We start from the raw sequence: 24,131 nt of genomic DNA, 5'->3' as shown, positions 1-24,131 counted from the left end.
AGACAGCTTTCTCGCAAATATGTAATGAGTAGGGGCTATGGGAAATTTGTATTTCAGGTAGGAATATAACACAGCAGATACCACTCTACATTTGGACACATAGATTATTACTATTCAGGAACTCTTGCTCTCAAATGTGAGTTGAACCCGAAAAACGCTTTCTGTAATGATTTGGGTTTGCTTCTTGATGTTTGAACCCTTAATATTTAGCCATCATATTTTCAATATTTCACAATTTATTTCTGTAACCAGGAGTGGCTGGAAGCTTCTTGTTGAAACCCTGTAGTTGGAATGCTGTAAAGATGGGATAAGAGCCATACAGATGAGTGATTGATAGATCACTGCTGAATTTTCCAATATTTTGCCCATTCAAAGCATGCTACTTGTATATCTCAATATTCTTCATTTTGCTTCCAGGAACAAAGTATTTTTCTTGAAAAGTACCCTTGTTATGAATATTAAATAAGAGCACATTTTGAAATTTTTCTTAGTGAGTTACTTAAAGAATGTTCCTGTCTTGTAGAATCTGTAATAAGTGACTCCATAACATATCCATAGCAACCCATACATACATATTCCATATGTCCTATAAGATGACCTAAATAAGTTCAGCTTAGAGAGCTCTTGTTTATGCTCTGGAACAACCGCAAAAGGTGAATAAGGGGCATCATATGTGGAATCATGTTCTTAAACTTCTGAAAAGTTAACATCTTCTGAACTTACTTCTGAAATTATCCAAGGGTATGTTGTAAGAATACTTACTAGTGGTGCTTGGTTAACCTTGCTCCATCTTAAGATATTGAGAAATCCCAAACTTTTCAAGTCCCACTTTCCTTATTCCCCACCCCCTCCCCAATAGTTCAAGAATGTAAAAAAAGAAAAAAGGATTAACCTTTAAAGAATTTTGGCTTTAAAAACGGCTGCTTTATTGGGTAATAATTTATTGCAGTCTTTCCTCTTTTTTCCTTGTTTTGTGAACAATAGAATGTTATTTGGGGGGATTTCAATTTGGAATAAGCAGTCATGAGAATGAATGGTAAGAATGCAATCTAAATGCCATTTGGTAATTCTTACACTGCATACCTTGGGGTAGTCCTATGTAAGTTGGTGGTACTACTAAACAAGTATCTCATTTTTAAAAAGCCGATTTAAGTGGAAAGCCTTCCTAGAACAGTTTTATATTATTGCTATGAAATGTATTGGGTTCAGAATGACAGATAACACCTCAAAAATTTGCAGGAAATTTAACTAGCAATGAAAAATATATTGAGGGTTGTTTACGCATAAAACAGTGGCACAGAAATTTCTGCACACAGATGTTCTAGGTCTTGTGTTGGCTATGATCACATGAAGGAAGTAGTGTGTGAACTGGAAGTTATGTCTACCTGATTAAACACTGTAGCAATTGAAACAGCCTTTTGTTGGAGCTGATAGAATTGCCAGGACTTCTAATTCACATGCATTTTCTTCCACATGAATAGGCAAAGAGCATTTTGTGACAAATCTATCTCTATGTGTAAATGTGCCCTGAGACTGAATCCTACACATCATTAAACTGCAATATTTATTTTACATTTTAAATTCAGTGATGATTCAAGGGCAGATTACAAGAGTGAGGTAAAATACAAGAATTAGATAACAGCATGTTACGCTAGAAATACATTAAATGGCCTGTAAAAATAAAAACATTTTGAGTGGCACCAAAAAGATGATGATGGCAGTAGATGAACCTCTATGGGGAACAAGTTCCAGAAATGGAGTACAACAACTGAGAAAGTCCTGTCTCTGGTCGTCACCACCTCACCTTAGATACTGGGCATCTGGAGGAGAGCCTCTGAAAATTATCCCAGTACACAGGTAGGTTGATACTGGAGCAAGTGTTCCTTCAGGTACCTGGGCTTTAGTAAGCCAAGGTAAGCATAAGTGCTTTGAATTGTACTCAGAAAAGGATTGGCAGCCAGTAAAGTTCTTTAAGTAGCAGTGTGATGTGTTCAAAACAGTCAGTTGCAATTAATAACCTAGCAGCTGTTTTCTGAATTGGCTGCAGTTTCTGAACAGTCTTCAAAGGCAGCCCTACATACATCATATTACAGTAATGGATAACTGCCTCTGTCAGGAGGGGTTGCAGCTGGGATACCACCCTTAGCTTGTGCAAGGCACTCTTTGCGTCTCCAGTCACAAAGCTCGATCTAGGAACAAATGCACCTAATCCATTAGGGAGAGAACCTAATGTGAATTTAATCCATTAGGGAGACTGCAGTCCCTTCCAGAACAGGTTGAACTCCAGCTCACTGAACACATGAACCACCATCACACAAAGCTCCAACTTGTCTGGATTTAGTTTTAGTTTATTTGCCATCATCCAGCATATTGATTCCAGGCAGTTCTGCTGCCTCTCCTGAATCAGATGTAAAAGTGAAATAGAGCTGGATGTCATCAATATGCTGCTGCCAGCTCATCCCAAATCCCTAGATGACCTCTCACAGCAGTTTCATGTAGATGTTTAAAAAATCATGACTTACAAGATAGAACTCTGCAGGACCGCAAGGCATAAATGTCATGGGGCCAGACATTAGTTCCCTAGTAACACATTCTGGAATTGGCTCTCCAGGTAGGAACACAACCACTGGAGCTCTGTGCTTCCTACTTAGCCTATTCAGAAGGATATCATGGTCAATGATATCAAAAGCTGCTGAGAGGTCCAGAAGAATAGTAAATTGGCTTTAATAACTGCAAAGAACTGGATCAGTTGTGATTTTGAGGTGAACTAAAGTGGGTTTACAACATTGTCTGTTTCACTAAACACATATTGTATCTTTGTGGGTGAGTAGGGAAGATTGTTGAATCCTATGTTTCTTCATTGCCTCTCCTGTGACCTGAGGTGTACAGAGGAGAAATACCACATAACTCAGAATCTTCTGGATACTTAGCCTGTAGAAACCAGTTGCTATATCCATTGAGGTTTCAAAATCTGAATGAAGTGAGTTCACGAGGGCAGCACAACTTTATAAAAAAACTTTAAAAAACCCTTTTAAACCCATTTCCTTGACCCATTAGTATGATTGAATAAAAAGAAAATATTCTGCCATCACATAGATTTTATGATCAAATTGGACATTGGCAACTGCTAATGAAGGGATTTCCTCCCAATGCAAATGGCATTGTCAAAGGAGCCATTTTAATTGGGGCTGTAGCAGGAGAGGAAAAGTTTAAAACTCTTGTTCCCTGCTGTAATCCCCATAAGGATCACCCCCCCATCCCTAGCAGTTGATTTAGCATCATATTAGGCTATGATGCAGAACTAGAAAAAAGTTCTTAGAGAAATAATGTTGTGGCAACCCCCCAGGGACTAAGTAATGTCTGCATTTTTTTTTGTAGGCGATAACCACCCAGGCCTTGGGTTAAATGTTCTCTGGAAAATTGCCTGCAGTTTTTGGTTGAGACAGATGTAAAGGAATAGCTTTTAAAATTGAATTTTGTACCTCATTGGTGTAAGAGTTGGAGACTATAGGTATCACACTTTTTACCCAATTTGAGCATCAAAGTGTCCAACATGACTGGAAGAGATCTGTAGTGTATTGAAATAATTTGTGGGCGCCGAATAGACAGTGCAAAGTATTTATAATGGGTGGGCAACTTGTGGCCCTCCAGATGTTTTGACCTACAATTCCTATAATCCCACACCATTGGCTATGCTGGCTAGGACTGATGAGAGTTGTAGGCCAAAACATCTGGATGGCCACACGTTGCCCACTCCTGGTTTTATAACATGCATGGGGTAAATATTATGTTTTTCAGATTTTTCATAAGGAAAAAAAGCTCCTAGAGCTCTGAAGCAAGGTCTTTCAACTCCATATTCTACACCACGATTTTCTCCATGTAATCTCATATCAGAAATTAAGGAACAATTAGACATTACACTAGTGGGGTATAATTGCTAGGGCAAAATATTACCCACCCCTACTTTTTCTACAAGCAGCAACATCCACAGTATCTTACAGTAGTTTGTGTGCTCCATTTTCACTCCTGGTAATGTAGTTGGAGAGTCAATTCATGGACTTTTCAGAATAATTTCTTAAAGAATGATTGAAGCTGCACATTTTTTCAAGAGAAAATGATCATTTTCTTTATTTCACAGCATTAAACAAAATGTGTATACCCAAAGGTAATGAAAACAAAACATGTTCAACTACCTACGTGTAATGCTTTTTCAGTGAGGTTAAATTTTCCAGAGAAATACTGCTCTTGCAATGTATATAACTTTTTACATCTTAGATTATACGTGTGTGTGTGTATATACATATATTTCTCCATTTCAAAATCACAATATCCTGTTTAAAGTTAGTCTCATCAGATATATCTTCCTTCTCAATTGCACGGTTAGAGAACCTTTTCACGTTGTGATAGGAGTCAGAATGGTCAGAATCATCAGTGCAAGGTAGTCCATAGGCATAACAGGAACTTCCTTCCTAGGGATTTCACATGCTTACAACTACAGTGTGCTGGCTTTGGTATATTATCTGGTAGGGCTGTGCAAAAAAACAAAAACAAAAAATAACTGGAACTCGACTCGTTGGCTCAGATAGTAGGTCACTTCAGCTTAGAAACTCAGTCTGACATGCTTTGGCTTGGATCTGGGGCAGAGCCTTGCTTTGTTTTCAAACGCCTTGGATTACTTCCCCATTGGCTATAATGGAAGATCAAACACACCTTTTAAAATTTGGGGCAGAAGTGCATGGAATTTGCAGGAATAGTAGCCCCTCCTGAGGGGATGAGGCCTCCATATTACAGGCAAAGAGGTGGAGAGTTTAAAATAAAGTTTAGAATAAACAACTCTTATTTGATACTTTAAAAAGTATTTTGTTTCCTGTTCAATTTATACCAAAGTCACAGAAGCTACAAAAGTTGCCAAGGACAGAGGTGGAGGAGGCAGAGGCAGAAGTTGCATGTCCAGCATTCCAAGGAAGCATAAGCCCCATTGCACCTTCTCAGTCCTTGCATAAGAGGAGGGTGGGCAGAGAAAGGGCAACACTGACACCTTTACCAGCAGGCACTGTTGCTGGATCAGAGAGGCAGACAGGCAGGCATTTTGGAGTCAGCAAGAGAAAGGCAAAGGCGGTGCTGTGAATGTTGCTGCTTGTGGAAAAGGAGTGGGGTGGTGATTTGCCCTGACAATTATACTCTAATGGTGCATTGCCTGATTATTGCATAGGTTTGATGGCAGGCTAAATGGACAAAAATGTTGTGCAATAGGCATTTGAAAGACCATGGGGCAGTATCCAGTGCACTTCCGCTGAGTATGTTAAGCCAGCCGGATGCACCACTGCTGCAACAGGAAGCTAGTGTTTCCTAGCTTCCTGTTGCAGCATTTTTTATGTGCAGTCTAAAAAATAAGATTTATTCCATACATGTTACAAACATTTTGTATTCTCTGTGTTGGAACCTTTCCATGATGCTTCCATACATTGCAGATCTCCTCCAGTCACTTTGAACACTCTGTGGTCAAAGTTGGGCAAAAAGTGTGGAAGATAATGTCTTGCTCAATCAACAGCAAAGTCAGAAAAATGACAATAGTTGCAGAAGAGTGCCGATGTAGCAACACCAACTGACATCCCTACACAACATCTGCTACCCCTCCTTCCAGTCACAAATTCATTAGCAGATGACACCCATCCCCCATTAGCCTTGTTGGAATGGCACCATTTAACACACGATGATGGCTAAATCATGTCACAATATCACTCAACTGAGCATATAAGGGGGTGTGTGTGTGTACACACACACAAATGCTCCTTCCCCAATGTGAAATATATGACACGGTGGGTGGGATAGCAGTAGATCACTTGTATATCCACAAATCCCAAAATTTGAATCCCCCAGCAGCACAAATACATCCTGTAAAGAGCTGCCCTTTAATCATGCAGGCAAGGAAGAAAGGCCTGCCATTCCCGTCAAAAGATCCAGCCAGGTCTATAGCTCAGGGGTAGGAGGCATGCATGGAGAACCCATATGCTTCCCTGGAAAAGGCTGCAAGTCCCATTTGGGATGAGTGCTCCCCATAGGCACTCATCAGAACACTCCATGAAATATTGTTGTATTGGTGCTTATGAAAGGGAAATAAGCTTTTTATAAGGAAGAGGACCACATGCACAAGGAAATCACAACAGGAAATGAACAGGAGCTAGTACATGGAGTTTCCCAGAAGCATTGTGTGTGAGGGCACCCACGCAACTAGGGGAGATGTAGAGATTGCTTGAATAAGGCAAAGCTTGTTTATTTTCAAGATGTTCTGTTAGCAACAATATTAGATGCAGAAGGAGCAGGCAATAAGAACCCAAACACCCATTCCAGGCCACAGAGAAACTCCAGAGCTGCCCAGCCAAAGCAGTCAGGCCCGTAATGGATTACTTGCAGTCCCTGCAATGTGCTCTCTTCTCCCCACACCTATGCACAGTACCCATCAGGCACAGTGATGTAAATTTTTGTGAGCCACCCAGAAAGCTTCAGCTATTGGGCAGTATAGAAATGAAATAAACTAGAACTAAAGAATCCCAATGTGGGGCAGTAGCTCAATGGAATGACACAAATTCAGTATATGAGACCTTGTGTTCAATCCCTGGTCAGGGTCTCACAGGGAAAAGGAAAGGAAATGCACACACACAGCCTTGAGGGAGCAGTATGATAGCCCATTGGAGGGAGGGCTTTAAGGACCCATGGTATTAACTGCATGGACCCAATCTTGCCACAGCATGTCATTCCGTTTGCTGAGATGCCCTCATCCACCCCACCCCATCTTCCTTAAGTTCATTTGGCTGATGATCAGTTTCTTCAGGTTTCTACCCCACAGTGGATCTTTTTATCATTCTCCTACTATACTGCATGGTAGCAAAACTGCTGAATTCATCGCACCAGTAATCACATGGATCAGGAAGACATTAAGCATTTTGGGAACCTGAACAACTTCAAGGAATGGGGTAGCCAAACTTTTTGTTCCTTTTGCAAGGCTCCTGTGTCTGAGAAAGTTGCATAATAGAGCTATAGGTATTGCTTCCCCCATCTCGTGTCTCTATGCTGGATACCTCATCACATTTACATTACTGTGTTATAATTCTGGAAAGCACAGGAGCCTTGACTGAACAAAAAATGGCACCCTGCCTCCGGAGCAACAGGTAGCTTTTTTTATTTGATCATTGCTGCAGGCTTGTCTTGCAATCTGCATGCACTAGGTGTAGGGAACATCCTTGCATCAACAAATGGTTGCCAGTGGGGAGATAAGAGAAACATGAGAAACAGTAAACAATGAGCAAAGAGTGGCAGCTTTTTGGCCACCTTTGTGGTGATGCCAAAATTATGGGATGACCACCTCTGAATGTTTGACAGGCTCCATTACTGTGGGTCATTAGATGTCTTTTAAATATATTTTTCTTGGTGCTATATCTTCTGCTTTTACATGTTATTCCTTCTGTTTGATTAGTCTTTTATGCTGGTATCTGCAAATTTAGACAATAGATGTTTATGTTTAACCTTGTACACTGCTTTGTAAGCTTTTTTCATAAAAGTGGTGTGTGTGCGCACACTCGCATGTGTATATATGTATATATATTTAGGAAGTGGTGGCAGCAGCAGCTGGAACAGGCAATACATGTGACTGGGTGATTGAGTAGGAATGCTATCACTTACTCTTCTGTTCTGTGTGTCTCATTCCAGCTCCCTGCTCTCCCAGTGCTTGCCCTCTGGGATTTGCATTTGGGGTTTCATCTGTTAGGTATGATAACAAGAAGATTAGGACACTAATCATCTTTCCCATTTAGAGAATAGCGTTGACACTCTGACTCCAGTGAGTATATATTATGCTCCATGTGCCCTGGTTTTGATTTGGCGAGGAATTATGCATCATTTTTGGCCAGCACTATCGTAAGTGTAGGAGTATTCGGTGTTCAAGAAAGATGAGTTTATTCACCTGCGTTGCCTTACCTACATTTTGGGATTTATGTCGGCAGGCTTCTCTTTCTGCAGCCTGCATACATAGCCCATATTGCCTGTGTGGTGACACTACCATAATATGTAGAGTAGGAATTATTTAACCACAACACATTTTCCCATAGTGGAGGGTAGAGTGCAAGACTCTTTGTGGCCATAGCATTCAACTGCTCTTCATACTTTGGAACTCCTGGGGTAGAAGAAGTGTGTTTGAGAGTTCCACTTTAAGGCATGATGGTCTCCTGCCTGGCTTACCTGTGTGGGGCACCTTGTTCCTTACAGCTCCAGTTGCAGCAGTGTAGTTGGGCTTCCTGTTGACTCTTTGTGTCTCAACTCCTGAAGTGGAGTACATCTAAATGTTCTGATACAAGTGTTAGCAGTTTGCCCCTCCAATTTGTAAGCCTTGACTATTTGTTCAAAGGGCCCTCAACCCTCTGGAGGAGATTTGGGAAGTGGGGGGGGGGAGTAAAATAATCTTCCTCCCTGTTCCACTGGTAGATTCCTTCCAGTAGTGGAGTGACTACAGGTGGATACAACCTTATTGTACTCCCATGCCAGGGATCTTGACATAAGGAATCAAAGTTCCCTTGCCCATGGCTTATATACTCCTGATACGTGCTGTGATTGGCTGCAGAATTATTTGGAATCCTGTTCTCCAGTGCATCTTTAGGAATGGAAAGGAAGCAGGGAGATAGCCATCTGGGCTGTCCATCCAGTAGAGTGGGAATACCTTAATTTATGAAAGCTTTTTTGCAGTTTTAATGTTATGCTGCCATGAGGAGCAAGACCAAGTCCTCAGTGAACACAGGATTCCTCTTAAGTGACATAAGCTTAATAGTTACAATCCACCATAGGGTGCATAAAGGCTCAATAAAACAATCTTGAGGTCTTTTATTTCTCCTCATGAATTTCGTCCACTGGTTCTTTATTCATAAGTAAATTAATCCTAGCTTTACATCTCTCTACAACAAGGGTAGGCAATGTGGTGTCTATGGACACCAGTGTGCCCCCAGACACCTTTCTTGGCACCCCCTGCCCCTCTTGCTTTATAAAAGTATTAACACATTTTCTTAGCAGCATCTGGGATTACTGTGAAATAGATTTCTGGTGGTGCTGAAAACTGTGGGATCAAAGGACTTGTTTAGTGAATTGGGGTTCAGGCCTCACCTCTGCCTTGTACTCAATCTTTTGGGCAGGTTACTTGCCCTTTGCCCTGCCTCCCATGGCAGCCATTTTGTAGTGGTGCCAGAATATTTTCTCAAATTGCCAGATGTGTCCATGGCCCAAAAGGTTTGCCTACCCCATGCTCTACAACATATGAAATATGTGCCCTTCCAGTTAACTTGCAGACACAACTCTCCATAAATTCAAAACACAATATTACGCGAATCTGTTGCCCATATAAAGACAGGCCATTATTGTATGGATGTTAGAAAACAAAGAGAGAAACATTTGTATTGTTCTGGCTAAGGAAAACTCCAAAATACTAATAGGTTCCCCATGTCTTTACTCAAAGCCTCAGTCCATGTACATTTTCAGTCAACTCACTATTCTTGCTCGTGACGCATAAGGCACAATGTCACAGTAGTTTCCACAGGAACTATTGAAAGGATGTCATCGCCAATTCCATTGAATAGAATAGAGCTAATGACACTCCGTTGTAGACATTGCAGAGCAAATACTGGACAAATATACTTCCTACTCAAACTTCCATGGTCCTGTCACTTAATTTTATCTCTTAAGTAGTGTGGAAAAGAAGAATTAATTCACCTTTAAAAATATTTTTGGCATATTATTTACACAAAATGAGTGACCTAGATGAAGTGAAACTTGGATTATAGTAGCTAGATACATGTGGATTTTTTCTGAGTTATGATTAGCACAAATAAAATAAAAAAGTTCTTGCATATCAAGATCAATCTAATTGCCACCAGAAAAGTTGAAAAAACAAAGATTCAAAGTTTTAACTTAACAAAGTTTTAACTTCATTTGCAAGCAGAAATGACTTGTTCTTTGAATACAGAATTTCTGTTATTGGAATAGCAAAGGAAACTGTCCAGGGTTTGACTAAAAGACAAACCAGACTGGAAACACAAGTATGATCCCAGAGTACATTAACTATTCCTTGTTAGAATTCTTTTTTTGTTTGGGAAAGACATAGTGCATAGAAATAGTGCCTTTCCCAGTACCCTCATATTATCATACTTATCAAGACAAGGAGGGAATAGTTGGGGAGGGCTCCAGTACACAGTGTAGTAGGCTTCAAGTCCTAGATACTACCAAGTGTGTTTTCCACAGAGGCCAGGGATGCTGAGAATCCCAGGAACTGTATTTCATATGACTTATTGCTGGAGCAGACTTGGGTGAGTCTGTCTGTACATTATTACTGAGGAACTGTAAAGCCTATGAATGTTTTTAAAATACTTGATTTAACTTATGCCAAACTGTAGTCATATGTTTAGATTATTTCAACATTACTGGGAGGCATGATCAAAAAATGATCACATGGACTGTGTTAATGATTATGTAATCACAATTGGCTTTATGATTCTGTAAAACCTTAATTTTCTTCACAGTTTTTCACCTTTCCTCTTTAAAGACTGCAATCCTATACAGACTTACCTATTCAACTCAGTAGGACTTATTTCTGAGTAGACGTGTATAGGATTGCACTGTAAAGATCAAGTAAATTTAACGCGAGTGTAATTTGTGTTCCTTAAAATCTGTTATCAGGAAAGCACTGGTACGTCTGGAAGCAAACGCTGGGTGTCACAGTGGGCTAGTCTGGCTGCTAATCATACAAAACATGAAGGAAGTGAGATACGGATGGAATCATCTGCTCCTGCTCCTCTAGAAAATGGTATTATAAGTAGCTCTTGTCTGATAGCTATTTCTACAGTAAGACTGGGGAATTGTTTTGTTTGATCACAATTATTAGGACATTCAACTTTGCTCAGTTTAAGGTAATCTTTCCCAGACAACTTCTTAGGTAAAATTATTGCTGTTAAATAGATGTTTTTGTAAATAAATTGGGTGCATTAAGAATTACCTTAACATTCTGAAAGGCATTTGTGACAAAAGAAAAACAAATGGAGAAAAGCAAGGCTTCCTCTAAATGTGGTGTAGTGTTGAAATAATCTGTGCCAATTGTAGAATGTCAGTGTTCTTGCTTAACAGGGTTTCCCCCCATTTCATTCTAGATACTGACATCAGTGAATCTGGCCTAGCAGTAAGAAGTGCTGGCTCAGCTGCCTCTTTGACCAGCCAAGGAGATCGAAAGAGGCGAACACTTCCACAATTGCCAAGGGAGGACAATGTCACAGAAGGACAAAGAACAAAAGTTACAACCCATCAGAGATCGGAGATAGGTGAAAAACAAGACACAGAACTTCAAGAGAAAGAAACTCCAACTCCTACTCAGAAAGAAATTGGACAAGCTACTGATAAAAGCCTGACTAAAGCAAGCAGAGCAATGAATGGCCTTTCTCCTAAAGCGGACAAGACCTTTTTTCACTCCAGCAGTGGCTTCTCTTCTGGCAAAGAAAAAAGTGAAACTGGCAGGGAAACATCAATGGTAAAACAAGCTTTAGCTAAAATTCAGCAGCAGGAACAAAATGAGCTCACACATTGGATACCCACAAAATTAACTTCCGCAAAAACCCCAAACCAAGTTGAAAGAGGGAGAGAAGGAGCTTCTCTTCCCCATAAAACAGATAATAAAGAAAAGGCATCAGGGTGTGGTGCAGGCAAAGCAGAAATTAAAGTTGTACAAAGTGAAGGGAAAAGAAGGAAAGCAGAGGAAACCTCAAAATGTCAAACTACAAAAGGATTTAGTGGAGATAAGAAAGAAACATCAAAGCCATTAGTGAGACAAGGCAGTTTTACAATAGATAAACCAAGCACAAATATACCAATAGAGCTAATCCCTCATATTAATAAACAGACAGGAAATACTCCACCGTCATTTTCTATAACATCCACCAGTCGAATAAGTGAGAAAAGTGATTCAGTGGAAACAGATTCCAGTCTGGATACAACACTTATTTTAAAAGATACAGAAGCTGTAATGGCTTTTCTTGAAGCTAAGCTGCGTGAAGAAAATAAAACAGATGAAGGACCTGAAACTCCAAGCTATAACAGAGATAATTCCATTTCACCTGAATCAGATGTGGATACTGCTAGTACAATTAGTCTAGTTACTGGAGACAGTGAAAGAAAACCAACTCAGAAACGAAAAAGCTTTACCACCCTCTACAAAGATAGGTGTTCTACAGGTTCTCCTTCAAAGGATGTTTTAAAGTCATCATCTACAAGTGCTAGAGACAAAATTGAAAAGAAAACAAAAAGCCGTTCTTCAGAAGCTGGTTCAAGAAACGAAGCACGCAAGATAGTGCAGAGCAGTGGAAGAATAAGGCAACCTTCAGTGGATTTAACTGATGATGACCAAACTTCTAGTGTACCTCATTCTGCCATTTCTGATATTTTATCTTCTGACCAGGAAACATGCTCTGGCAGATCACATGGAAGGACTCCTTTTACCTCAGCAGATGAACATTTGCATTCCAAAACAGAAGGTATCAAATCAGCTAAGTTGAAGTCCTCTCCAGCATCAACTGGACAATCTAGTAAATCAACCACACTTCCAAGGCCTCGCCCCACAAGGACTTCTCTGTTACGTAGAGCACGACTTGGTGAAGTGTCAGATAGTGAACTTGCAGATGCAGATAAAGCATCGGTAGCTTCTGAGGTGTCTACTACAAGTTCTACATCCAAGCCCCCATCAGGAAGGAGAAATATTTCAAGAATTGACCTGCTTGCCCAGCCACGTAGAAATAGGCTTGGTTCTTTATCAGCAAGAAGTGACTCTGAAGCAACAATAACTAGAAGCACTACATCATCTCGTACTCCAGAAGCCATAATTAGAAGTGGCATTAGGCTAACACCACCAGCGGATAGTACTAAAGTTTCTCCTAGAATTAGAGCTAACAGCATTTCTCGTCTGTCGGACTCCAAATCCAGATCTCTGTCTTCAGCCCATAATTCTCCATCAGGTATGAGAGTTTTTCACCCTTATCTTTCAATTCAATAATTTCATCTTTCATCACTTTCCATTTTCAGTTGATAATGAGACTTAAAGCAGAGCATACTTGGATAATTTTTAATAACATAATTAAAATGTTATTAAATGCTGCTAATTATAATGCAAAATGACCACAATTTTGCTGGATCTGTTTTACTACAAAATGCCTGCTTTATTAATAAGTCATTCAGCTTTTTTAGAAAATATACTTAGGAGGCCAATTATGATTTTCCAGTATAAAACTTAAGTACTTGAAGAAAAGACTAAAATGTTTTACACTTCAAAGTTGCTTCTCAAACCTAGTTTTTATACTACATATAATTTTGAACTTGGGGTGGCATTATCTGTGCTTAAGCTCCTGTGCTCACCCATTAACTTTCTGGATAATTTTGACCACCCTTGCCTTGAAATTCTCTTCCACCAGTTTTGAAGAAATACAGCAGTAGAAACTTTATTTCTTTCTAATAACGTTAATGGCCTGCTGCTGATTATAAGTGATGAACATTTGCTTCACAACAATGTTGCATTTGGTGCTGTACAAAAAGGATTTGAAGAAATCTGCACCTAATGGGTTTTTATTCTAAGTTGCATGGCAGAAGACAAGTGAAAAAGTGGACAGAGATGGATACAGAGCATATTTTTAAAAACTAGAGAAGCCTTTATTTCAGGTCACTTCATATATTACAATTCCATGTGGAGGCACTTAGAAAATACATTTCTGTATGGGAGTGCTCCATACAGAGGCTGTAGCTCAATGGTAGAGCACCTGCTTTGCATGCAGAAGGTCCCAGGTTCAAGTCCCAGTATCTCCAGGTAGGGTTGGGAAAATTCCTGCCTGAAAGCCGGGAGAGCTGCTGCCAGTCAGTGTTGACAGTACAGGACTAGATGGACATGGTCTGACTCAGTATAAGGCAGCTTCCTGTGTTCCATATAAGGGCCATAGGACAGATGTGTTTACCTGCCCAGTTATGCAGACCACACCACTACCAGGTGCTACTGGGAAAATACACTGAAGGCATGAAGATTTTCATGGATTTGGTCTGGTGCACATGGAAAAGAGTTTACAATGTTGAAGCCTCCACATGGTGTATATCGTGCAGAAGTAGTTTTTCTCTTGCTCCATCTGGGGGTTATAACATTTGTTTAATAATCACTTTGTGAAACTTCAGGCCAGGATCTTAAGGCATATGAATGCAGTAGAGGAGAGATCTGGAATCTCTGGCCTGTGATCCAGATTTGACCTGATGGCCTGCAGAGGCCTCGGGCAAGCCCACCGCCCTCAGAGAAGGGAGATGGGGCAGGAGAGCAACTGAGCTGCAGTCTTAAGGAGCCCTCTCATGGCTGTGGCTCAGGTGGCTTCGCTACTCCCTTGTCTTCCCTAGTCGAAGGATGGGAGGGGGAACAAATCCAGCTTGGGACTCAGCTGACACCTCAAGGTGTCAGTACTCCTTGAGGTACTGTCTGAGTCTGGGATAAGGAGGGGGGAGTGTATGAGTGTGCATGTGTCTGTATATCTGTGAATGTGTGTGGGGAGGGAGAAGTGCATCAGGAACGCATGTCAGCCTGACCACTTTGGGCTCTGGCCCCATCCCACTGGTGGTACGCAGCCCCCAGTGCACTTGTCTGGAGCCAATGCAGTGTTGGTCCTATATAGGTTCACTACCCCTGCAGTCAGATTTTCAGGAACTCCCATGCACCGTAATCAAATACACCCCAAAACTACCCTTAATGGGTTTGGGGACCCTCCAGACTGGCATCTGACACAGTATGAGCAGGTGCAGCCAGAAGATAAAAGATTGATGTGCGTGCACAGGGCTCTTTAAATTGTGGCTACAGGGCAGAAGACCTATGAGCTATCTTTGAACATGATATCTTTCTAGTTAAGAATATTTGTGGTTACTAGTAGGGGTGTCAGAAAAATCCGCAACCGATTCAGATGAGTTCAGATTTCTATGAATCTGACCCTCAGATTCTGCAGTGAATTGGCTTTTTCCAAGTCATGTCGATTCTGTGGACTTGCATACTGGTTTTTCACTTGGGGGGTGGGGGGATATACGCTAATTTGCATTAGCAAGTGCACTTTAGTAATAAGTAGAACAAAATTCTGTTTTAAAAAAATCTGATTCTGTCAATGAGCAGATGATGCTTCACTGTTGGCAGAGACATCAGAAAATGGGACGATGCTTCACTGTTGGCAGAGACATCAGAAAATGTTCACTTTGTAATTTATTCCCCTATTAGTATAATCTGTCCAGATCTTTAAGTGCACAAAATCACCCTTTTCTTTTGTCTGCTCTCATTGTAATAGATTTAAAGTTGTTATCTATTGAGCTGAATCACAAAATTTGTTGACCTAAGAAATTAACAGTACTAACTAAAAGTTTACCATACATCAGACAAGTTTACCATACATGGAACAGCATTGAAATACAATTGAACTGCCAGGCTGGTCACCTTCTGTACATGGAGCGCCTGTGCGTGTGTAGCGGCGGGGTGGGGGCACCATCTTGTCCCTCGCCTCAGGTAGCAAAATGTCTTGGGCTGGTCCTAATTTTCCTATTCACATTTGTAAACTACACACTAACAAAATAAAGCTTTGAAGCATTTTTAAATGCCTTCAGTCTTTCAATTGTGTTAACTTCTTAAATTTTAGTATTAAAATTAGTTTATGCCTCCTTCTGGCTGTGATATAGCTTGATATTTGGATTTCCAAATTGAATTGAATTGAATTTCAAAGACTTCATTCAGTGAGTTGGGATGAATGTTTTACGTTTTTTCCACATCTTTTTTGGTGGAGTTAGTCTCATTATTATATTTTAAGTAAATTCTTTAAATCTGTATATCTTAATTAACATGATAAAAAACTATTTTGTACACAGAGGCATACCGTCTTCTCCCAGACCCAGATCCTGCTGTTGAAACTTACAGTGGTAGAGTACTAGAAATCGTATTTTGTTTTTTTTTTAAATTTACTCCTAAATATGTAGTTTAATTTTTTTTCTTTAAATGCTCATGTTGTACAATGCTGGGTTGTGGGACTAGTTCCAAATTGATAAAACACTAATTGAGTTTTAAAAATTTTTTATCATCCTATTTGATCAACCTGAAACTGGGGGGGAAACTTTGAAGTGTACTAAAAACACACATACAGAATTGGGCCCAACTCGTAACACATCTTTGGCACTCAGTGATTCTGTTTTTGCATGTTTCTAGAAATGGGTGCTTTTTCTGCTTATTAAACTAATAAATACATATTTTAACTAATGGTGAGAATAACAGTAATCGAAAACCAGGTTTATTGGAATCTGCATATAAACTTGAAAAAAAATCTGGTACTGAAATCCAAGTCTTTCAGTGCTCAACTCATTGGACTGTAATAAAACTATATTCCAGATTCACAAGCTACTTACGTTTAGAGCTATTATAATCTGTTCTCACGCCATAGTTGTCATTATCTTTACATATACTCATTGCATGGTACTATAAATTATTTAAATTTTCAATGAAATTGGAAAAGAAAATTAGTTGTTTCCAAAAGTATCATCTGTGTAACCAGCCTCAGAACAACAAGCTTTTGAACACATTGATTTAATGCTGTTTGACTAAGGGTCAAACTAGATTAGATGCTATCACAAAATTAGCAATTGCATAAATGGCTTTTTAAATTGCAGGTGGGGGAGGGATTTGGATCAGGACTCTACAGAGGAGTAGAGGGCTTTAAATTGTTGCCCTCTGCTGAGGTCGCAATCCAGATGGGCCCCCCTGTGCCTGTTATTTACATGTGTGGAGGAGGAACCCTTGTGCTCTAATGGGACTTTTTTCCCCAGTGCGAGGAGCATGCACACCCACACACCCACTCACAATTCAGATTGGGACTATAATAGAGGCAAAAGGTTAAAGTCCCTCTACCTCCCACACTAGGATCCTGATTTGGATTGGGTCCCCACACTTGCAAAGTACTTTGGAAAAGCCACGCATGGAATTGCATGCATGGCATCATGTCTAGTTTGGGTTTATTATGTATTTAAAAGATTTATAAGCCGCCTCGTATGGGATACCCTCTCAAGGTGATATACAGCCAAATTTAAAACTGTGCAACACAGTAAAATGATTAAAATAATAATAATAAAAACAATGATAAAATAAAAATTAACAATTTCAAACCAAATAGCTGCATATCCATCATAGCACCCAATAAAGTCCTAATTCCATTATAGACCAAGAAAAACAGTTGAGTCTTTAGGGATCTCTTGAAGTCCTCTGTTGATGGATCTTGGTGAACATCACTTGGAACAGAGTTCCAGAAATAGGGCTCAACTTCTGAGAAGGTGCTATCCCTCATGCCTACCAGCCTAATTGTTGTGACAGGTGGGCATATAAGCATGGCCTCTGATGTTGATCTCTGAGTGCATCGGTGCTCGGTGATGCTATCTAGCCATCTCATCCTCTGCTGTCCCCTTCTCCTTTTGCCTTCAATCTTTCCCAGCATCAGTCACTTTTCCAGTGACTTTTCTCTTCACATTTGGTGGCCAAAATATTTGAGCTTCTGCTTCAGTATCTGTCCTTCCAATGAGCAGTCAGGGTTGATTTCCTTTAGGATTGACTGATTGGACCTCCTTGCAGTCCAGGGGACTCGTAAGAGTCTTCTCCAGCACCACAGTTCAAAAGCATCAGTTCTTCGGCGCCCAGCCTTCTTTATAGTCCAGCTCTCACAGCCATACGTTACTACTGGGAAAACCATAGCTTTGATTATGTGGATCTTTGTCGGCAAGGTGATGTCTCTGCTTCTTACTATGCCATCTAGGTTTGCCACAGCTTTTCTCCCAAGGAGCAAGCGTCTTTTAATTTCATGGCTACAGTCACCGTCTGTGGTGATCTTGGAGCCCAAGAAAATAAAATCTGTCACTGCTTCCATTTCTTCCCCTTCTATATGCCAGGAAGTGATAGGGCCAGATGCCATGATCTTAGTTTTGTTAATGTTGAGTTTCAAACCAGCTTTTGCACTCTCCTCTTTCACCCTCAACAAGAGGCTCTTTAGATCCTCTTCGCTTTCTGCCATTAGGGTGATATCGTCTGCGTATCGGAGGTTGTTGATAATTCTCCTGGCAATCTTAATTCCGACCTGTGATTCATCCAACCCGGCGTTTCTCATGATATACTCTGTTGTTGTTGTTCAGTCATTCAGTCCTGTCCGATTCTTCGTGACCCCATGGACCATAGCATGCCAGGCCCTCCTGTCCTGCGCACTCTCCCAGAGTGTGCTCAGGTTCATATTCATTGCATCGGTGATGCTATCTAGCCATCTCATCCTCTGCCGTCCCCTTCTCCTTTTGCCTTCAGTCTTTCCCAGCATCAGAGTCTTTTCCAGAGAGCTTTCTCTTTGCATTAGGTGGCCAAAATATTTGAGCTTCAGCTTCAGTATCTGTCCTTCCAATGAGCACTCAGGGTTGATTTCCTTTAGGATGGACTGATTTGACCTCCTTGCAGTCCAGGGGACATGTAAGAGTCTTCTCCAGCACCACAGTTCGAAAGCGTCAATTCTTCGGCGCTCAGCCTTCCTTATAGTCCAGCTCTCACAGCCATACATTACTACTGGGAAAACCATAGCTTTGATTAGACGGACCTTTGTCGGCAAGGTGATGTCTCTGCTTCTTACTATGCTGTCTAGGTCTGCCATAGCTTTCCTCCCAAGGAGCAAGCGTCTTTTAATTTCATGGCTACAGTCACCGTCTGCGGTGATCTTGGAGCCCAAGAAAGTAAAATCTATCACTGCTTCCATTTCTTCCCCTTCTATATGCCAGGAAGTGATAGGGCCAGATGCCATGATCTTAGTTTTTTTAATGTTGAGTTTCAAACCAGCTTTTGCACTCTCCTCTTTCACCCTCAACAAGAGGCTCTTTAGATCCTCTTCACTTTCTGCCATTAGGGTGGTATCGTCTGCGTATCGGAGGTTGTTGATAATTCTCCCGGCAATCTTAATTCCGACCTCTGATTCATCCAACCCGGCATTTCTCATGATGTACTCTGCATATAAGTTAACTAAGCAGGGTGACAATATGCAGCCTTGTCGTACTCGTTTCCCAATTTTGAACCACTCGGTTGTTCCATGTCCGGTTCTTACTGTTGCTTCTTGACCCTCGTACAGGTTTCTCAGGAGACAGGTAAGGTGGTCTGGTACTCCCATCTCTTTCAGAATCTGCCACAGTTTGTTGTGATCCACACAATCAAAGGCTTTAGCTCGTCTGGAATACTGTCATCTCCGCTTATTTTGTTGTTAGTAATGCTTCCTAAGGCCCACTTCACTTCACTCTCGAGGATGTCCGGCTCAAGTTCAGTGACCGCACTATCATGGCTATCAGGGACATTCAGATCTTTCCTGTATAGTTCTTCTGTGTATTCTTTCCACCTCTTCTTAATCTCATCTGCTTCTGTTAGGCCCCTGCCTTCTTTGTCCTGTATCATGCCCATCTTTGCACAAAATGTTCCCTTCATATCTCTGATTTTCTTGAAAAGATCTCTAGTCTTTCCCATTCTATTGTTTTCCTCAATTTCTTTGCATTGTTCATTTAAGAAGGTCTCCTTGTCTCTCCTTGCTATTCTCTGGAACTCTGCATTCAGTTGGGTATATCTTCCCCTTTCTCCCTTGCTTTTCGCTTCCCTTCTTTCCTCAGCTACTTGTAAAGCCTAAAGAAAGCCACTTTGCTTTCTTGCATTTCTTTTTCTTTGGGATGGATTGAGTTGCTGCCTCCTGAACAATGTTACGGACTTCCGTCCATAGTTCCTCAGACACTCTGTCTATCAGGTCTAAACCCTGAAATCTATTCCTCACCTCCACTGTATATTCATAAGGGATATGATTTAGGTCATACCTGAATGGTTTAGTGGTTTTCCTACGTTCTTCAATTTAAGCCGAAATTTTGCAAGAAGCAGCTCATGATCTGAGCCACAGTCAGCTCCAGGTCTTGTTTTTACTGACTGTGTAGAGCTTCTCCATCTTTGGCTGCAAAGGACATAATCAATCTGATTTCGATATTGACCATCTGGTGATGTCCATGTGTAGACTCGCCTCTTGTGCTGTTGGAAAAGAATGTTTGCTATGATCAGCGTGTTCTCTTGACAGAACTCTATTAGCCTTTGTCCTGCTTCATTTTGTATACCAAGGCCATGCTTGCCTGTTATCCCGGTGATTTCTTGACTTCCTACTTTAGCATTCCAATCCCCTATGTTGAAAAGGTCATCTTTTTTTGGTGTTAGTTCTAGAAGGTGTTGTAGGTCTTCATAGAACCGATCAACCTCAGCTTCTTCGGCCTCAGTGGTTGGGGCATAGACTTGAATTACTGTGATGTTGAATGATTTGCCTTGAATTCGTACTGAGATCATGCTGTCGTTTTTGAGATTGTACCCCAGTACTGCTTTTCCCACCCTTTTGTTGACTATGAGTGCTACTCCATTTCTTCTCAGGGATTCTTGCCCACAGTAGTAGATATAATGGTCACCTGAATTAAATTCGCCCATGCTTGTCCATTTTAGTTCACTGATTCCCAAGATGTCGATGTTCAATCTTGCCGTCTCATGTTTGACCACCTCCAGCTTACCTTGATCTGACATTCCAGGTTCCTAAACAATATTGTTCTTTACAGCATCAGATTTTCTTTTCACCACCAGACACATCCACAGCTGAGTGTCCTTTCGGCTTTGGCCCAGCTGCTTCACTCTTTCTGGTGCTACTTGGAAATTCCCTCTGCTCTTCCCCAGTAGTATATTGGACCCCTTCCGACCTGAGGGGCTCATCTTCCGGCGTCGTATCTTTTAGCCTTGTGATACGTTCCATGGGGTTTTCTTGGCAGGAATACTGGAGTGGGTTGCCATTTCCTCCTCGAGTGGACCACATTTTGTCAGAACTCTCCGCCATGACCTGTCCGTCTTGGGTGGCACTGCACAGCATAGCTTATGACTTCACTGAGTTATGCAAGCTCCTTTGCCACAACAAGGCAAAGGGCAGGCAGCTTGTTATGGGTAAAAGTGGTCCTTCAAGTAACCTGCACCGAAACCCTTTAGGGCTTTAATGGCCAATACCAGGACTTTAAATTGGGCCTGGAAGTGCACTGGCAACCAGTATAGTATCACATAGTCCAGCCTACTGGTACTCTAGGGGCCAAATTTTCTACTAGTTGAAGTTTCCAAACTATCTTTAAAGACAGCCCCATGTAGAGTGCACTACACTAATCCAGCCTGGAGATCACTAAAGTATGAATTGAAGCAGAGTTTATACTTGGTCCAATTTGGTTGAGGACCAATTGCATGCCTCCATCCAGAGTAGTCAGTTTCCCTACCCACAGTACCTTCATCTTGTACTGTGATGAAGTACAAGAAGTACTGTGATGAAGTACAAGATTCACCACCTCGAGACCCTATCTCAAGAGTTCAAAGCCTCCCTGGAATGTGTAGATGAAAGAAAGGTAGAGTGAAGTGTCATCTGCATATTGATGACACCTCATCCCAAACCTCCAGGTGACTTTCTCCAGAGGTTTCATTTAGATATTAGAATCATAGAATCATAGAATAGTAGGGTTGGAAGGGGCCTACAAGGCCATCGAGTCCAACCCCCTGCTCAATGCAGGAATCCAAGTCAGAGCATCCCTGACAAATGGCTGTCCAGCCTCGTCTTGAAGGCCTCCAGTGTGGGAGAGCCCACCACCTCCCCAGGTAATTGGTTCCATTGCCGTATTGCTCTGACACTCAGGAAGTTTTTCCTGATGTTCAGTCGGAATCTGGCTTCCTGTAACTTGAGCCCATTATTCCGTGTCCTGCACTCTGGGATGATCAAGAAGAGATCCTGGCCTTCTTCTCTGTGACAACCTTTCAAGTACTTGAAGAGCGCTATCATATCTCCCCTCAGTCTTCTCTTCTCAAGGCTAAACATGCCCAGTTCTTTCATTCTCTCTTCATAGGGCTTTGTTTCCAGTCCCCTGATCATCTTTGTTGCCCTCCTTTGAACCCTCTCCAGCTTGTCTGCATCCTTCTTAAAGTGTGGTGCCCAGAACTGGACACAGTACTCCAGATGAGGCCTAACCAGTGCTGAGTAGAGGGGAACTAGTACTTCCCGGGATTTGGAAGCGATGCTTCTATGAATGCAGCCCAAAATAGCATTTGCCTTTTTTGCAGCCACATCACATTGTTGGCTCATATTCAGCTTGTGATCGACGACAATTCCAAGATCCTTCTCGCTCGTAGTGTGGTTGAGCCACGTATCCCCCATCTTGTAACTGTGCATTTGGTTTCTTTTTCCTAGGTGCAGAACTTGGCATTTGTCCCTATTAAATGCCATTCTGTTGTTTTCTGCCCAGCACTCCAGTCTATCCAGATCACTTTGAATTTTGTTTCTGTCTTCCAAAGTATTAGCTATCCCTCCCAATTTTGTGTCATCTGCAAATTTGATCAGCATTCCCTGCACCTCCTCCTCCAAGTCATTAATAAAAATGTTGAAGAGCACTGGGCCCAGGACTGAGCCCTGCGGTACCCCACTCGTTACCTCTCCCCAGCTTGAGAAGGTCCCATTGATAAGCACTCTTTGAGTCCGATTCTGTAGCCAACTGTGGATCCACTGGATCGTTGTTTCATCTAGCCCACTTCGAGCTAGTTTGCTCATCAGGATATCATGGGGCACTTTGTCGAAAGCTTTGCTGAAGTCGAGGTATATGATGTCTACAGCATTCCCACGGTCTACAAGGGAGGTGACTTGATCAAAAAATGAGATCAGATTTGTCTGGCAGGACTTGTTTTTGACAAATCCATGTTGGCTTCGAGTAATCACTGCATTGTTGTCAAGGTGCTTCCAGATGGATTGCTTTATGATCTGCTCCAGAATTTTCCCAGGGATTGATGTCAGACTGACTGGTCTGTAGTTCCCAGGTTCCTCCTTTTTACCCTTTTTGAAGATAGGGACAACGTTAGCCCTCCTCCAGTCATCTGGCACTTCCCCGGTCCTCCATGATTTCTCAAAGAGAATAGACAGCGGTTCTGAGAGCTCTTCTGCCAGTTCCTTTATGACTCTAGGATGCAGTTCATCTGGCCCTGGAGATTTGAACTCATTCAAAGTAATGAGGTGTTCCTTGACCATATGCCTGTCGATCTCAAGCTGCAATCCTGCCCCTTCAGCCTGTACTTCGCCTTTGCCAGGGGGGTCATAGACCCTCTTTTGGGAGAAGACTGAGCCAAAGTAGGAATTGAGCACCTCTGCCTTTTCTTTGTCATCTGTTATCATTTTGCCATCCTTATTTAATAGCTGAACAACCATTTCTTTCCTCTGCCTTTTACTATGCACGTAGCTGAAGAAAGCCTTTTTGTTGTTTTTAGCATCCCTCGCTAACCTCACCTCGTTCTCCGCTTTAGCCTTCCTGACGCCATCCCTGCAATTCTGTGCTACCTGCCTGTACTCTTCCTTTGTTACTTGGCCTTCTTTCCACTTCCTATATGTGTCCTTTTTTGTTTTCAGGTCATCCCTAAGCTTTTTGTGAAGCCACATTGGCTTCTTCTGTTGTCTTCCACCTTTTCTTCTTGTTGGAATTGTTTGTGATTGTGCCTTGAGAATTTCCTTTTTTAAAAGTTCCCACCCATCTTGGACTCCTTTTCTCGCTAGCATTGCTTGCCATGGGACCTTACTGATCATTGTTCTGAGTTTGTTAAAATCAGCTTTCCTAAAATCCAGGGTACGCGTTTGAGTACACTCGGCTTTTGCTTCCCTTAGAACCAAGAACTCAAGTACAACATGGTCGCTTTCCCCCAGAGTTCCTGTAACTGCTACTTTATCCACTAAGTCATCTCTGTTGGTTAGGATCAAGTCAAGGATAGCCGATCCTCTAGTTCCTTCCTCTACTTTCTGTAGGAGGAAGTTATCCGCCACACAAGTCAGGAATTTCCTGGAGGGGCCATGTTTTGCAGAATTTGTCTCCCAACAAATATCGGGGAAATTGAAGTCCCCCATTACTACTACATCATGCTTCCTTAAAACATTGGCTATTTGCTTTTCAAAAGTTTCATCCTTGGCTTCTCCTTGATTGGGTGGCCGGTA

General features: G+C 41.5%; 1 protein-coding gene across 3 annotated transcripts in view; it reads left to right on the top strand.

Annotated features, from left to right (window-relative positions):
• The window catches only part of CEP170 (centrosomal protein 170), a 142,452-nt gene that overhangs the window by 78,467 nt on the left and 39,854 nt on the right, over window positions 1–24,131 (top strand). For 2 of the 3 annotated variants that reach the window (XM_084828220.1, XM_084828219.1), the window contains exons 10-11: window positions 10,714–10,840; window positions 11,181–13,031. In XM_084828220.1, the coding sequence (XP_084684346.1) occupies window positions 10,714–10,840; window positions 11,181–13,031 (1,978 nt within the window). Of the gene's footprint in view, window positions 1–10,713; window positions 10,841–11,180; window positions 13,032–15,939; window positions 15,991–24,131 lie in introns of all 3 variants that reach the window. The other variant, XM_084828218.1, reaches the window with a different exon arrangement.

This window comes from Heloderma suspectum, chromosome 1, assembly GCF_057233095.1.
Source record: "Heloderma suspectum isolate Gila_16-S chromosome 1, 16-S_ref, whole genome shotgun sequence".
Lineage (NCBI taxonomy): Eukaryota > Metazoa > Chordata > Lepidosauria > Squamata > Helodermatidae > Heloderma > Heloderma suspectum.
This window is presented reverse-complemented; position numbering and strand designations above follow the sequence as displayed.